This window comes from Anomaloglossus baeobatrachus, chromosome 1 (genome assembly GCF_048569485.1).
Source record: "Anomaloglossus baeobatrachus isolate aAnoBae1 chromosome 1, aAnoBae1.hap1, whole genome shotgun sequence".
Classification (NCBI taxonomy): Eukaryota; Metazoa; Chordata; class Amphibia; order Anura; family Aromobatidae; genus Anomaloglossus; species Anomaloglossus baeobatrachus.
In genome coordinates, this window is record NC_134353.1 from 476,494,297 (window position 1) to 476,512,156 (window position 17,860).

A 17,860-nucleotide genomic window follows, 5' to 3' on the forward strand; every position below is an offset into this window, starting at 1 on the left:
ATTTACCAGGCGGAGGATATATATGCTAGGAAGGGGACAAATAAAACAGGATGTGGACACATATACCAGGAGGATATTATACAGACAGGCAGGGGATAGTATACAGAGTGGTAATGTATTTGGGGCGATATACAGAGGGGCAGCTTGTGTGGGGGGACAGTATACAGAGGGGCAGTGAATGTGAGAAATATTATACATAGGGGCAGTATGTGGGGATATAATACAGAGGAGCAGTGTGTGTAGAGGATCTAACATAGAGGACCAGTGTGTGTGGGGGATATTATACAGAGGAGCAGTGTGGGGGGATATAATACAGAGGAGCAGTGTATGTAGGGGATATTATACAGAGGAACAGTGTGTGTAGGGGATATTATACAGAGGAACAGTGTCTGTGGGTGATATTATACAGAGGAGCAGAGTGTGTGTATGTGTGTGTGTGTATATAATTCAGAGGAGCAGTGGGTGAGGGGGAATATTATAGAGACAGTCAGTGTGTGGGAGAGATATTATACAGAGGGGGAGTGTGTGTGGGGATATTATACACAGGGGCATTAGGTGGGGGTATATTATACATGGGGCAGTGTGGGAGAGATATTATGGAGAGGATCGGTGTAGAGGGTGTATTGTGTAGAGGGTGTATCATGGAGAGGGTTGGTGTAGAGGGTGTATTATGGAGAGGGGGGTGTAGGGGTGCATTAACCTATTATCTACCAATGTCCTTTTTTTGGGACGCCTAATCTTTTGCTTCTAGCAACTAAGATTTTATAATTAGGCTTAATTTTTTGTGTTGTTTTTGTAAAAAGAAGGTTTGCAAAACAGGAAATCATGTCATTGTCATTTTTAATTGAATATTGTTTCACCGAGAGAGCTTTCAAAACACCTATTTTCGATTTTTTTTCAAAATTTGGCAAATTATGTTTCTGATTCATTAGGACCCAAATCATTAAAAATCTGTCATTTAATAAAAAAAAAAAAAAAATTGCTAATTTGGCAAGTAATGGGTTAATAATTTTCCGAGGGAGATTCTTAATTTCCTCGAACAACTTGAATGGTGCTAAGACTTGTGTGTGTGTGTATAGAGATATATATATATATATATATATATATATATATATATATCTCTATACACACACACACACGTCTTTCCAAGAGTGGCAGTAAGCCTGGGTGGAGTCTGAAGGGGGCCCCAAATTTTTGCCAGTATGGGGGCTCTGAAATTCCTAGTGGCGGCCCTGTATGTCAACCTGTCTCTCTTCCTTCTCCTGTGTTTTATTACCATAGTGGTGACATCTAGTGCACTCACCGGTCTTGGCACTATGCAGGGTGAGTGGAGGGACAGATAGGGATTAGGTAACAAAGGGAAGGAGTCATGTAAGGACAATAGGGGAGCTCAGGGGTCAGTAACAGGTTAGTGTCAGGAAGTGCTTGCCGGGGCAAGCAGCATAGGTTCAGAATACAAGCTGGGGTCAAGACTGGAGAGATCAGACAGGATGGTTAAACAGGCCGGGTCAAACACAAGAGAATCAAAAGGCAACTTAGAGAGGAGGATCGACACGAGAAGCTGCTCGGTGAGTGGTGCGGTTCTGAGGGGGTATATGGGTTTGCCGCTTTGACACATACATACCAGGATGGGGGACAGATATACCAGAATAGGAGACATATAGACCAGGAAGGGTAACATATACCCAGAATAGGAGACATACATACCAGGATAGGAAACATATATGCCAGGATAGGCGACATAAATACCAGGATGGGGAGCATATATTCCAGGATGGGCAACATATATATACCAGAATAGAAGACATATATATGAGGATGGGCTCAGGAAGGGGGACATATATACTAGGATGGTCCACATACATACCAGGATAGGAGATACAGTGCCTTGCGAAAGTTTTCAGCCCCCTTGAATTTTTCAACCTTTTCCCACATTTCAGGCTTCAAACATAAAGATAAAAATTTTAATGTTATGGTGAAGAATCAACAACAAGTGGGACACAATTGTGAAGTTGAACGAAATGTATTGCTTATGTTAAAGTAGCACTGTGCACGCGATCATATTGAAATGGAAGGAGTAATTTATTGCTTATTTTAAACTTTTTTAAAAAATGAATAACTGAAAATTGGGGCGTGCAATATTATTCGGCCCCTTTACTTTCAGTGCAGCAAACTCACTCCAGAAATTCATTGAGGATCTCTGAATGATCAAATGTTCTAAATGACTGATGATGATAAATATAAGCCACCTGTGTGTATTCAAGTCTACGTATAAATGCACCTGCTCTGTGATAGTCTCAGTGTTCTGTTTAAAGCGCAGATAGCATCATGAAGACCAAGGAACACAACAGGCAGGTCCGTGATACTGTTGTGGAGAAGTTTAAAGCCGAATATGGTTAAAAAAAGATTTCCAAAACTTTAAACATCCCAAGGAGCACTGTGCAAGCGATCATATTGAAATGGAAGGCGTATCATACCACTGCAAATCTACCAAGACCTGGCCATCCATCCAAACTTTTAACTCAAACAAGGAGAAGACTGATAAGAGATGCAGCCAACAGGCCCATGATCACTCTGGATGAACTGCAGAGATCTACAGCTGAGGTGGGAGAGTCTGTCCATAGGACAACAATCAGTCGTACACTGCACAAATATGGCCTTTATGGAAGAGTGGCAAGAAGAAAGCCATATCTCAAAGATATCCATAAAAGGTGTTGTTTAAAGTTTGCCACAAGCCATCTAGTAGACACACAAAACATGTGGAAGAAGGTGCTCTGGTCAGATGAAACCAAAATCGAACTATTTGGGTACAATGCCAAACGATATATTTGGCGTAAAAGCAACATAGCTCATCACCCTGAACACACCATCCCCACTGTCAAACATGGTGGTGGCAGCATCATGCTTTGGCCTGCTTTTCTTCAGCAGGGTAGGGAAGATGGTTAAAATTGATGGGAAGATGGATGGAGCAGGATCATTCTTGAATATAACCTGTTGGAGTCTGCAAAAGACCTGAGACTGGGACGGAGATTTGTCTTCCAACAAGACAATCATCCAAAACATAAAGCAAAATCTACAATGGAATGGTTTACAAATAAACGCATCCAGGTGTTAGAATGGCCATGTTAAAGTCCAGACCTGAATCCAATTGAGAATTTGTAGAAAGAGCTGAAAACTGCTGTTCACAAATGCTCTCCAGCCAACCTCACTCAGCTTGAGCTGTTTGCAAAAGAAGAATGGGCAAGAATTGCAGTCTCTCGATGAGCAAAACTGATTGACACATACCCCAAGCGACATGCAGTTGTAATCACAGTAATCGGTGGCGCTACAAAGTATTAAGTTAAAGGGGACGCATAATATTGCACGCCCCACTTTTCAGTTATTTATTTTTTAAAAAAGTTTAAAATAAGCAATAAATTTCGTTCTACTTCACAATTGTGTCCCACTTGTTGTTGATTCTTCACCATAACATTAAAATTTTTATCTTTATGTTTGAATCCTGAAATGTGGGAAAAGGTTGAAAAATTCAAGGGGCCAAATACTTTCGCAAGGTACTGTATATATACACCAGGATGGGGGACATACAGTGATGAGCAATACTGTAACCATATTTTAAAGCATCATATCGCATGATCTACTACAGCTTTGAGAGTGGCACTACCTTTATTTCAGAGGCAATCATATTAGCTATCTCATACATAAATTAGACTTGCAACTCTTTAGTATATGATTAGTTATGCAGCTTCTCGTCTTGTCACTGAAATGTTACTGTTTTGCTCTTGGTGGTGGAAAAATCTTTTTCTTCTTGTATACTACTAATTACAACCTGTTGTCACATTCCATAATAGCTTAGTGGGTTATTACGTTGATTCCTATAATATGTCACAGGTTCAAAATGAGAAGCAGCTATAAAGAAGATATCCCAAGAAAAAAGAAACCGCATCATCCAGCTCATCGTTATTGGTTCAAGTTTACAAAAAAGTATGAAAAATGGACAGTAGCAGATTGAAACGGGTGATTTGGAGTAATAAGATGAAAGTCAATAAACTAGGTTCTGATGGGTGAAAATGGGTCCAGAAGAAACAAGGAAATAAGGGGTTAACGAGAAATTGAAGGAACTGTAAAGTTCGGTGGATGAAGCCTGATGATATGTGTTTGTTTCACAGCCGAAGACGTAGGATACTTGACCAGGATCGATAGTGATCTATATCTGAGTATCCTACAAAACGAGTTACTTCATACACTGTACTATGTGTACAGTATGAAAGGGACGGCATAGTGTTCTAGCAGGACAACAGCCAGAAGCATATGTCGAGATTGGCAAAGAAATGATTAAATGACAATGAATTATAGGTGCTGGATTGGCCTCCACAGTCCCCAGACCTCAACCCAATCAAACACTTGTGGGTAGAGTTGAAGAAAAAGCTGTATACATACTCAAATGAGTTGACCAGTATACCCCAACATTGGGAACATGTACAGGAGATCTGGGATCAGATTTTGGTCAAGACATGCTTGAATCTTATCTATAGCATGCCCAGAAGGATTCAGGGAATGTTGAAAGTCAAAGGAGGATTTACAAAATATTAATAAAATAATTAAAATTTAGATTTTTAGGTGCAAAACTAACAATGAAGGAACACGACTAGAATCTTCATATTTTATCATGTTAAATAGTTGCAAATCAAATTTATGTATGAAATAGGCAACATGAATATCTATAAAATGAAGGTAGTCTCAAGCTCAAAGCTGTAGTGGATAGTGAGATATGGAGCCTGAAAGCCAAAAGTTTAAAATATTGTTACCCTTTTGCTCGTCAATGTTTATACAAGGGTAGGAGACATATACCAGGATGGGGAACATATATACCAGGATAGGAGACATATATACCAGGATGGCGAATATTTATACCAGAATGAGCCCAAGATGGGTAACTTATATACCAGGATGGGTGACATATATTCGAGGATGGGCCACGTGCATACAAGGATAGGGAACATATGTGTCAGGAATGAACCAGGATGGATGACATTATTACAGGATGGGGATTAAGACTAAAGCGGGCTTTACACACTGTGATATCGGTCCCGATATTGCTAGTGTGGGTACCTGCCCCCATCTGTTGCGCGACACGGGCAAATCGCTGCCTGTGCCGCACAACATCGCCCAGACCCGTCACACATACTTACCTGCCCAGCGACGTCGCTGTGACCGGCGAACCGCCTCCTTTCTAAGGGAGCGGTCCGTGCGGCGTCACAGCGACGTCACTGAGCGGCCGCCCAATAGCAGCGGAGGGGCGGAGCTGAGCGGGACGTAACATCCCGCCCACCTCCTTTCTTCCGCATAGCGGCCGGGAGGCAGGTAAGGAGAGCTTCCTCATTCCTGCGGTGTCACACGGAGCGATGTGTGCTGCCGCAGGAACGAGGAACAACCTCGTTACTGCTGCAGTAACGATTTTTGAGAATGGACCCCCATGTCACAGATGAGCGATTTTGCAAGTTTTTGCAACGATGCAAAATCGCTCATCGGTGTCACACGCAACGGCATCGCTAATGCGGCCAGATGTGCATCACCAATTCCGTGACCCCAACGAGTTCGCATTAGCGATGTCGTAGCGTGTAAAGCCCCCTTAAGACTCTGTTTAGAGTCGAAACGCATCAACAGGACTACCATGACCTACTGATGTTATTTTAATTATAGAATAAAGAAAGAAATAAGTTCTAATTGCTGAAGTTTATGGGCCACATGAATACCAGGATGGAGAACATATGTGTCAGGATGAGGGACATTATTACAGGATGGGGGACACTACTACATAATGGGGAAAGGGGGGAGTACTTCATATGTCCTTATATGATTTAGAATGCTAGATAGGTTTTAAGGTTGGAAACTTCTGGAGAACAAATGGCTTATGTTGTCCCATAGAAAGATCTTGCAATAAAAAAGGGAAGGCCTCCCTCTACTGGCCATGTTAGTGCATTGCATGTATTACCGCAATTCTGAGTGTGATGTTCTTTGACGATGATGTAGCAATAACTACTGATCCCATTACTAATGCTCACCTTTGCTAAATCCACAAGAGTGTTGGCTTGATCATTGAGCTTCCTCTGCTCCATTTTCACACTGCGTAACCTGAAAGTGACAAAGCAGTTAGATTTCTATGGCAAACGAATCTCCCAAACAGCCAGTCACATGACACATGCAAACCAACTAATATCTTTCCTTACCCCCAAAATTGAAGCTGTATAAATAAAAAAGTCATCCCTTGCAGCACATAAATGTTTGTAAGAGGTAGGATGATTCAGTGCTGTTAGGGTTCTTCATGTATCAGTTCATGCAAAGTTAATTGAAAATGAGTGAGCAAAAAGTTAAAGTTGTCATAGCATAGCTCAGGACCTTTTCATGTGAAATGGGCCTGTAAAACTTGTAATGGGATAGAGACTGGAAGTATGTTAAGCATCTTTGCATGCGTCAGTATGAATTACCCTTTTCATCATCATCATCACCATCATCATCACCATCATCATCTTCTGGTAGAAAGCAAAATTTTAGGTAAAACTGCAGCAGCCACTGCAACTGTTTCTTAAAATGAAAATGCTGCTTCCTATTATGACAAAGATTCATTTTAAACCATGTTGCCTAATTAACTTCAATAGTAAAGGTGAAATAAGAATGGCCACTTTGGTTTATCATGCTCACATGGAAAAGTTGGATATATTTTGGCAGTTTATATTATTGACAGTGAACTTACATTATCATTATTTGGAGGTACAGTTGAAACCAGAAGTTTACATCCACTCTTTGTAAAGACACATATGCATGTTTTTCTCACTATCTGACATGAAATCAGAATAATCCTTTCCCATTTTAGGTCAATTAGGAACCAATATTATTTATATTTGCCAAATGCCAGTATAACGAGAGAAAAAATGATTTAAGGCATTTTTACTACTTTCTGCAAAGTCAAATGTTTACATATATTTCCTTAGTATTTGGTACCATTGCCCTTAAACTGGATGTTTTGTATATCCTTCCACAAGCTTCTCACAATAGTTGGTAGAAATTTGGGCCCATTCCCCCTGATAGAACTGGTATAAATGAGCCATGTTTGTAGGTTACCTTGCTCGCACCTGCTTTTTCATCTTTGCTCATAAATGTACAGTAGGATTCAGATCACGGTTTTATGATGACCACTCCAAAACATTGACTTTGTTATCCTTAACCAAATTTGTAACCAGTTTTCCCAGTATACTTTGGGTCATTGTCCATTTGAAAGACCCTTTTCCGCCCAAGCATTGAGTTTGTGGCTGATGTCTTGAGATGTTGCTTCAGTATTGCCACAAATCTTCATTCCTCATAATGTCATCTATTTTGTGAAGTGCACCAGTCTGTTATGATCCGGAACCATGGAAGACCACCACAAATCATTGGCAAAAAGGTGACAACAGCATTGGCAACTAATCTGGCCGCCATCCCCTTACTAACCATCACAACTAGAAGTAGCCGAGGGGTGAACTAACATCCTGTGCACCGCGAACCCAGCCGGAGAACTAACTATCCTAAAGGTAGGAAAGATGAATAACTCTCTGCCTCAGAAAATAGACAAGAATAGCAAGCCCCCCACATTATAAGACTGCGGTGATATAGGAAAAACACAATACACAGGTAGATGACAGGATTAGCAAAAGGTGAGGCCCCCGCTGACTAAAATAGGAAAGGACAGGAAAGGGACTGATGGTGGCCAGAGAAAAACCCTGCAAAATACCAACTTCCTGATAGTACAAAAAGGCCCTCAGATCGCACGATCTGAACTCCATCCTATACCAGGTGCCCTTGTCATACCAATGAACAGAAAACAAGAATCAACAAATTCAACAAGCCACAAACACATGAACCCAAAGGAGCTATACTCCACACAGAACTGCAGGGAGTTCCTCAACAATCCACTGAGGGGGAAAATCACTGGAAGGAAATAAACTGAAACCAACCACAACAAATGACAAACCCAGATAAGCAAAAGAACAAGACAATAAATAAAGAGCAAGCACTTATCTGGAGTAGATGTGGTGTAGAGCAGGATTAAGCAGGCTGAAAATACAAAGAACAACTGACATCCGGCAACAGCCTGCAATCAGACCAGGACTTAAATAAGCAGAGAGTTAGCAAAGGAAACACCCACTGCACAACACACCTGGTCTCTGTCCAAACCATTCCTGGTCACCAGAGGGAGCCTCCCAGCAGCCAAAACATAACTAACATTCACAACACCAGTCCCTCCTGCAGCAAAATAACTCCACAACATGATGCTGCCACCCCATGTTTAACAGTGGGATGGTGTTCTTAGGTTTCAAAGCTTCTCCCTTTTTCCTCCAAACGTAACTATGGTCATTATGGCTAAACAGTTCCATTTTAGTTTTGCCAGATCACAGGACATGTCTCCAAAAATGAATGTCTTTGTTTCTGTGTGTATTTGCAAAAATTAATCTTGCTTTTTAATGTTTCTTTTGGAGTAATGGCTTCTTCCTGGTGGAGTGGTCTTTTAGCTCATGTTGATACAGTACTCGTTTCACTTTGGGTAATGAGACAATCTTACCAGCTTCTGCCAGCATCTTCACAAGGTCTTTTGCTTTTGTTCTTGGGTTGATATGCACACGTCTGACCAGAGCACGTTCATCTCTGGTACACAGAAACCATCTCCTTCCTCGGCAGTATGATCGCTGGACATTCCCATCTTGTTTGTTCTTGTATACAATTGTTTGTACAGATGAATGAGGCACATTCAGATATCTTTAAATTGCACCTAAGAATGAACCAGACTTGTGCAAGTCTACAATTCTCTTCCTGAGATTTTGGCTGATTTCTTTTGACTTTCCCATGATGCTACACAAAGAAGCAGTGTGTTTCACGTGTGCATTAAAATACATCTACAAGTGTGTCTCTAATTAACTCAAATGTTGCCAATAAACCTATCAGAAGCTTTCAAAGACATGACATCATCATATGGGCTGTCCCATATTGTTTAAAGGCATAGTACTCAAAAGGGTGCTTTACACGCTGCAACATCGCTAGCGATCTCGTTAGCGATGTGACACGCCAGATCGCAGATAAGATTTGCCGAGATCGCACATAGGTCATGTGCAATCTCGGCAAATCGTATGTGCGATCTGGCGTGTTACATCGCTAACGAGATCGCTAGCGATGTCGCAGTGTGTAAAGTACCCTTTAGTGTATGTAAACGTTTGACGTTACAGAAAGTAATAAAAATGCCTTATAACATTCTCTCTCTCATTATTCTGCCATTTGGCAAATATAAATAATTTTGGTTTCCCTAAAATAGGAAAGGTTTATTCTGATTTCATGTCAGATAGTGAGAAAAACATTCATATCTGTCTTTTTGGGTAGTGTATGTAAACCTCTGGTTTCAACTGTATATTGTAGACAGTGAAATGATCATGTGTATTTAAGAAGATCTCAGCTTATTGATTTTACAGCATATCCACTGGATTTGCAGGGGTTTAATAGTTGGGATTGCCCTAAATGTAATTGTTCACACTTTGTAAGTATGCAGATAGTTGGATGTCTAAGCACTTGATTTGCCTATTAGAAATTTGCTTTAATATCATGCAGGGCAAAAGGCTGGCAAATACCTTTAATGGGAATCTGTTAGCAGGGTTTGCTATATATTCTGAGAGGGCCATCATGTAGGGTCTGAGACCCTGATTCCAGTGATGTGTCAGTTACTAGGCTGTGTTTTTGTTTCAATAAAATCAGTGTTTCATCAGCAGGAGATTATAATTACAGGAAAAAGTATCCTACTTGTCCAACCCTGCTCTCAGCACTGATTAGCAGCTTTCTGTCACTGTACGATGTTCACTGTGTAGGTGGGGTTTTACATAGCTCAACAACTATGCTCTGCTAGATCTGCAGCAGAACAAACTGTGATTCTACCAGAACTGCTACACCCAGTATCCAAAGTGACATATCGCTGGAATCAGGGTCTCTGTCCCTATTTCATGCTCTTGTCAGATTACCTTTCAAAAATATGCTTACAGATTTCTTTAGACCATTCTCTTCTCTGGAGAAAGAAAATAATTAGCATGGTCTTACTATTCATAAGGGATCTTCCATACTCATAGGGGATCATTGTAAGATTTTGACATAAATGAGAGTTCCACAAACATTTATTTACGTACCAGCTTTGGAAGGAATGCTGACAATGAGTTTTTGCTAGGTGTAGTTTTTTTTAGTTTTTTTTTATTTTCCCTTTCATTACTACTGTAGTATAGATGTATTTGTACGGGGGAAGGGGCACATGATGTGGTCGTAACTAGCTCCATTTCCATGGGACTTTTCATAATCCTAGCGGTATTCTTTAGATAGGTGATAATAATTAGATGGGAATAACCCTCTAAGCTTGTGTGGCAAAATTAAAATTATCCTCATACCAATCGATCAGTATTAATATTTTGCCGCGTCTTACTTGAGTAAAAGAATCAATGTAGGTTTTTCCGTGTAGATCAGGCAAAGCTGTCTTTATTGGGAGATGACCTAAAAGTGCAGATTCTGTAAGTAACTCTGTGTAATCTATGCATTGTGTCCTTAGGTTCTCTCAGGCGGCATGGTTATAAAGCTCAGAATCATCCCAGAAAGCAGCATGCTCAATGTTTAGAAAAAGAAAATAAAGAGAACAGCCAGGTTTTCTCATTCCTTGAATGAATGAAAAACCACACGGTTTTAGAGATGAAGACCACAACTTTGCATTTATTTCAATTCCCATGCAGGCAAGCACCAATACATCTGGAGAGATTACTCGTTGGAGACGTGGAGGGATATGGAGTGTAGAACTTACTTCTGAGCTCTGGTAGGGGATGATTTAGCAAAACAAAGACAAAACACAACATAATTTTTTTGTTGTTGCTGTTAACAAACAGGACACTAAACAAACAATACAAGACTTACAACTAATTTACAGGACTAGGATATACAGTGTTGAAAACAAACCAGATGGTATATATATATAGGCTTGGGACAGTCTTGATTTGACTTCTTAAATCTACTTAAAACACTCAATGGGGTATTCCCAAGTTTAGAAGCTATTTTCTATCCATAAGATAGGAGATAACTTCCCGATCTCTTAGGGTTCGACTTATGGGACTTCCATTGATCGAGAGAACTAGGGCCCTATGTGATTGAAGCAGTGGCCGATTATGCGCATTACCACTCCATTCACTCTTAATGGTACTTCCAGAGATAATCGAGTGCTGGGTCTTCGGCTGGTCTTCAGCTCTCCCAACTTAGTTAACTTGACAGTAGCCTTTAAACGATGTTCATCTTTTGTGTGCATGCCAAAATCACACAGCAAACCATTTTCAGTATGAAAAATGTCAGTCAAGGGATAAAAGTCTCATGTACAGTACAGACGAAAAGTTTGAACACCCCTTCTCATTCAAAGAGTTTTATTTATTTTCATGACTCTGAAAATTGTAGATTCACATTGAAGGCATCAAAACTATGAATTAACACGTGGAATGAAATACTTAACAAAAAAGTGTGAAACAACTGAGAATATGTCTTATATTCTAGGTTCTTTAAAGTAGCCACATTTTGCTTTGATTACTGCTTTGTACACTCTTGGCATTCTCTTGATGAGCACCAAGAGGTAGTCACCGGAAATGGTTTTCACTTCACAGGTGTGCCCTGTCAGGTTTAATAAGTGGGATTTCTTGCCTTATAAATGGGGTTGGGACCATCAGTTGTGTTGTGCAGAAGTCTGGTGGATACACAGCTGATAGTCCTACTGAATAGACTGTTAGAATTTGTATTATGGCAAGAAAAAAAGCAGCTAAGTAAAGGAAAACGAGTGGCCATAATTACTTTAAGAAATGAAGGTCAGTCAGTCCGAAAAATTGGGAAAACTTTGAAAGTGTCCCCAAGTGCAGTGGCAAAAACCAACAAAGGCTACAAAGAACTGGCTCACATGAGGACCGCCCCAGGAAAGGAAGACCAAGAGTCACCAGCCTCAGAAATCACAGGTTAACAGCAGCTCAGATTGGAAACCAGGTCAATGACACACAGAGTTCTAGCAGCAGACACATCTCTAGAACAACTATTAAGAGGAGACTTTGTGCAGCAAGCCTTTATCGTAAAATAGCTGCTAGGAAACTACTGCTAAGGACTAGCCACAAGCAGATGAGACTTGTTTGGGCTAAAGAACACAAGGAATAGACATTAGACAAGTGGAAATCTGTGCTTTGGTCTGATGAGTCCAAATTTGAGATCTTTGGATCCAACCACCGTGTCTTTGTGTGACGCAGAAAAGGTGAACAGATGGACATGCCTGGTTCCCACCATGAAGCATGGAGGAGGTGTGATGGTGTGGGGGTGCTTTGCTGGTAACACTGTTGGGGATGTATTCAAAATTGAAGGCATACTAAACCAGCATGGCTATCACAGCATCTTGCAGCAGCATGCTATTCCATCCGGTTTTCAGAGCCACGAAAATAAACAAAACTCTTTGAATGAGAAGGTGTGTCTAAAGTTTTGGTTTGTACTGTACGTTAGGACCCTTCACACGTCTGTGTAAAAACGCACGTGTTGCATGGTCCATTTTGTCCATCCGTATGTAAGTATGTGCCACAGTCGTGTCGTATCGTGTGCTATCCATGTGTGCATGTGTGACGTCTGTGTGACATCCGTGTGACCGATACCAGAAAAAAAATGATGATACTGAAATGAACATTTTTTTATGTGTAAAAGATGTGCAAAGCTAGACATATTATAGATAAATGATACATACATAGGTAGATAGATAGCATTTACAGGTATTTAGCAGAATTAATAAATACTTAAAATAAAAAAATGATGTGAGGTCCCCCCTATTTTTCATAACTAGCACAGGTAAAGCAACAGATGCAGCCTGCAACCCTTAGCTATCTGCTGTACCTTGGCTGGGTCTCAAAAATAGAGGTGATCCCTTGCTATGCTTTTCATTTTGTTTTTTTTTTAAATTATTAATAAAAAAGATGTGGGGTCCCCCCATTTTTTATAAGCAGCCAAGGTACAGCAGACAGCTGAGTGCTGGTATTATTAGTGTGGTAGGGCCCATGGTTATTTTTGCCCTTCCCAACTTGAAAATAATGGATGCACCACTTCTGGGGCAGGCTGTAGGCTGCTATTTTTAGGCTGAGAAGGTCCAAATAACCATGGGATTTCCCACTCTGATAATACCAACCCCAGTTGTCTGCTGTATCTTGGCTGGTCATGCAAAATGGAGGGTACCCCAAGCAGTTTTTTTTTTAAATTATTTAAATAATTTAAAAACAAAAAAAAGGCATAGGATCCCGTCTATTTTTCATAACCAGCAAGGTAAAGCTGACAGCTGAGGGTTGCATCTGTCTTTCTATCTATCTATTTATCTAACTATCTATCATTTTTCTATCTTTGCACATCTTTTACATATCAAATACATTCATTTCAGTATAATCCATTTGTTTCCGTTACGTGTCACATGGATGTCACATGCATGACATTCGTGTGCTGTTTGAATTTGCTAAAAAAAATAGACTTGCCTCTGTGTGTATCATCCATATGCACAGGTGTTTCACAAGGAGATACCAGATTCACACGTGAAAATATGGAGGTGTGAAGAGCCCAATTGATTCTATTTAGCATGTGTGTGAAAGTGTCCCTGGTACGTTTGAAAATGGACACCACATGTACCAGTGACATGGACATGTGAAGGGGGTTTTAGGTAGAGCTATGTGCAATGAGCATGTATGCAGGCATGTGGCCTAATACTATAACGCTGTAGACATACAATGTAACACTGTTTGGTGGTGCTTTATGGAGGTATAGCTCACCGCAATAATATTTTCATAATACATTTCCTTTAACATGAAACAATAACATGTAAGCCGTCAGAGGAAAAAGGCGCTACAATAGGGCCTCGTAGACATCCTTGGGCGGTGTATCACGGCATTGTAAAACTTTGGGGTTGTAGGGAGCTATAAAACAGAGTCATACGGTATGTATGAGCCCTTATGTTCCGGCCATTGCAGTTTATGCAATGGCAAAAGACATGACAGAAAGAAGAATAGAAGAAACTCATATGTGAACTTTGACTAAGAATGTGAAAGTCAACATCCCAGATCTTCTCTGTCCAGTTTCATTCTAGGTATTGAGGCTTGAAACTTTAGCTTCAACTGCATGAACTGTGTGTCCCCTCTGACTTGTAAAATGCTGCGGAATATGTTGGCGTTATAGAAATAAAATTATTATTATGCCGATTTTCCTATTATCATGCAGCCTTGCGTTGTCTAAGTATGAATGTTTACATCAATGGGAATAGAAAGTCCAGCTTGCAACTTGCCTCATCACAACAAATGGCTATTTTTGTGACTCCCATTATGCTCTGATTACAAGCGAAGGTCTTACTATAGTTAAATCATAAGTTCAAAACAATTCAAAATGGAAATGCTTGAAAAAAAATGGAATTGGTACTGTGTGTAGGGTTTCATAAATGAAGCGTACTCCTTGTGTCAGGAAATTTCATATAAAAGTGTAATGAGAGAAAAAGAAAAATGATCAAAATCGGACTGAAGGTAAAGTGAGAATAAAGGCAGACATGTCATTGGTGCAACCTGTGCACCAGAACAAAGGCCCAAGAGGTTAGGGAGTCAATGTACACCTCCAAAGCAGGTGATATCGTGTATTATGATGAGCCACTGGACTGCAAAAGGCCCATATACTTTTATTTCACAGGGGCCTCTTCTGTCCACTCTTGAGTCAGATGTAAAACTGTGCAAGAAGATAATCAAATCACAGTGCACAGATTTAGGAAAAGGGAGCAGGAGTACTCAAATCTAGTGAGCTTTCATGATGGGTCAGAGAAAATGCCCTACTGTCACGGACTCTCCTTAGTTGCAGGTTTTGGTGATTGGTTCTGAGTCTGAGTCTCACTTTGTTTTGTGAGACTCAGCTTACTAAATGGATTTCCTTTCCTTTAGTGAGGAGAGGGTTAATGCTAGGTTTACTACCAACAGCTCCTGACTCCGGGTCAGGTGTTTCCGGTTTGGACCATACGCTCAACTTCCACCAGAGGGTGCTTGTTATTTCCTATCAATTGGAAGCTGAGCCAGAAGTTGGAATGACCTTTTGCTTCTGTCCCTGAGTTGTGCTTTGGGCTGCAGCATTGGTTTTTGCTGCAGCATATTCAGGTATGTTTGTTTAGCTTTGGAAGTTACCCAGTAGACTGTTATTCCCCCTTTTTATTTTGTGTTCCCTTGTGCACTTTTAGGCTCTCCTTTGTGTGTGTATGAGTTATTGTAGTTGTTGCCGGGATTTGTCTATTTTTGTTGGTGGGGTGTAGTCTCCTGTTCATGCCCATTCTTCCCCTGAGTGGTGGAGGAGGAGGGCATAACATCAGGGACAAGGGCAGGAGACCTAGGCCTGGACCTCCCTACTATTAAGGGTACCTCAGGGTGTTAGGGTGAACGCAGGGGCCGCAACCTTAGGGCCAGTATAGGCTTCACATGATTCATGCTGCCCAAACCATGGGCAGCGTGAATTAGAGCCTGGTTGCAAGGTTACAGCAAGATATATTTCTCTCTGAAAAGCTAAATCACTGGGATAAGCCATCCAAAGGTGTTGTCAAACTAGTCTTATCTCCAGTGGCTTTTCCCAGTGTTGCCAGAGGAGATTGTCAGGTTTCTCGCTATGGAAGAGACCTTTCAAACACCTGCAGCATCACTGGTCCATGGACAGAACTTTAAAGTATATAATTCTCTGAAATGCCGTAGGGTTTCAGAGAAAAATATGCAATTGTGCAACCAGACTCTGATCCATGCTATTCATGATTGGGGAAGCATGAAGGACAGGTTCCTTGTAAGAAGATGAAAAAGGAGATACTTACCCTGTAACTAACTCATGTGTCTTGTCCACCACCATTCTATTACTGGTTACTGCCATTTTTGGCCCACTAATTCCATGTGAAGATTATACATTAAATGTATAGGTTCTTCCAGTTTTTGTGATGTCTAATATGTTTAGATGTCCAATAAGTTTATAATAAAAGCAGTATAAATGTATATAAGATAGTATTGAACAAATAAAGTTCATATCTTTGCGTTTGCTTTTCACCAATATAGGATTGGTAAGGTTTTGACACTGGTCTGCTATCACTGTTAACATCTGACCACCCCTGGTAACTGTTGATCACTGAAAGTGCTGGTCCCTACCAATCTGATATGACTTATCTATGAACAGGTTATCAATATCATAGTATTGGAAAATTCCTTTATTAGATTTAGTCTACTTAGTCACCAATATAAGATTGGTCAGGTTCTGACACTGGTTGGCTATCACTGTTAACATCTGCTCACCCCTGGTAACTTCTGATCACTGCGAGTGCTGGTCCCCACCAATCTGATATTAATGACCTATCAATGAACAGGTCATCAATATCATAGTATTGGAAAATTCCTTTATTAGATTTAATCTACTCAGTCACCAATATAAGCTTGGTAAGGTTCTGACACTGGTCGGCTATCACTGTTAACATCTGCTCAGCCCTGGTAACTTCTGATCACTGCAAGTGCTGATCCCCACCAATCTGTTATTGATGACCTATCCATGAACAGGTCATCAATATCATAGTATTGGAAAATTCCTTTATTAGATTTAGCATAGATTTACATGTCATTAAACTACCTAGGGCTAAGGACTTAGCTAGGATTGGGTCACACTAGACTAGACAGGTTACACTGGTGAAGTCACCTCTATTACCTGTTTCCAGTTGCCATACTGGAAGCAGAAACTAATGAACAGCCCAGTGTCACCGCTTTCATTTCATGGCCTGCCGTTGGTTTGACTGTACCTATTCTCATATACAGCTGAGATTAACATTGGGGTATCCTTGGCAACCAGTCAGATTTTCTGATTTACTTATATTGTCTAAATGGTAAAAAAATGGTTGTCCTAATACATACGGTATCTTTTATTAAAAACGGGCACAGAATATGTACCTGCTTGGAACTGATAAATGGCTATTCATTGATGACGTCATCAATCATACTGTGCATGTAAGTATACATGCATAGTGTCATTACCCATATTGTAAAAGAATTCAGATTGTAATACCTTTGTTTTTTCTTTTGTTCCTATTAGTATATCTTCTATTTTCCCTATCTGATACCCTGATCACCTTTGTCTCCCCTTGACTGACCTTTACTTCTTTCTTTCCCTTCTAGTCTCACTTACAGGTGAATTGCTTGCAGGAACTTGCGTTGATGTTTGCGTACTTTAGCATGGTCGATTTTTCTCACAAGTTTTGTGTGTTTGTAAATGAGCCATGTTTCCCTGAGCACGTTGGCAGCTGCATTTTTCACCTAGGAAAGAATTGAATAAAAAAAAGTCAAATACATAAAATGACTAGCGTGGTTCAATACAAAACAGTGATGGACTGAAGTGTTCCTTAACTCAAGACCCACCCACAGTGCATGTTTTCAGAATTTCCATAGCATTGCACAGCTGTTAAAATTGACACCAATGTAAGTGATTAATTTATCATCTGTACAATACTAAGGAAATCCAGAAAACATGACCTGTTGGTGGGTCTTGAGGACTGGAGGAACACTAGTCTATAGTATTATCACTGTACATTGTAACACCGGTGAGTCCAAATATGTTACAGCTAACCACATTTTCTTTCAGTCTTTCTAAGTGATCAGTGGAAAATTATACTTTCCTTTGATGCCATGCTACAATGATACCAGTTTCTACATGTACACTATGCCCTGGGAACAACTTATTTGCACTGTCCAATTTATGGGATGATAATCAGTTCATCTATAGTCATTTATGA

General features: G+C 40.3%; 1 protein-coding gene across 1 annotated transcript in view; it reads right to left on the reverse strand.

Annotated features, from left to right (window-relative positions):
* KCNN1 (potassium calcium-activated channel subfamily N member 1) overlaps positions 1 to 17,860 on the reverse strand; it is a 206,299-nt gene that overhangs the window by 19,917 nt on the left and 168,522 nt on the right. Inside the window, exons 7-8 of the mRNA XM_075314848.1 lie at positions 17,257 to 17,384; positions 6,063 to 6,132 (exon numbers count right to left, since the gene is read on the reverse strand). Coding sequence (XP_075170963.1) covers positions 6,063 to 6,132; positions 17,257 to 17,384 — 198 coding nt within the window. The remainder of the gene's footprint in view (positions 1 to 6,062; positions 6,133 to 17,256; positions 17,385 to 17,860) is intronic.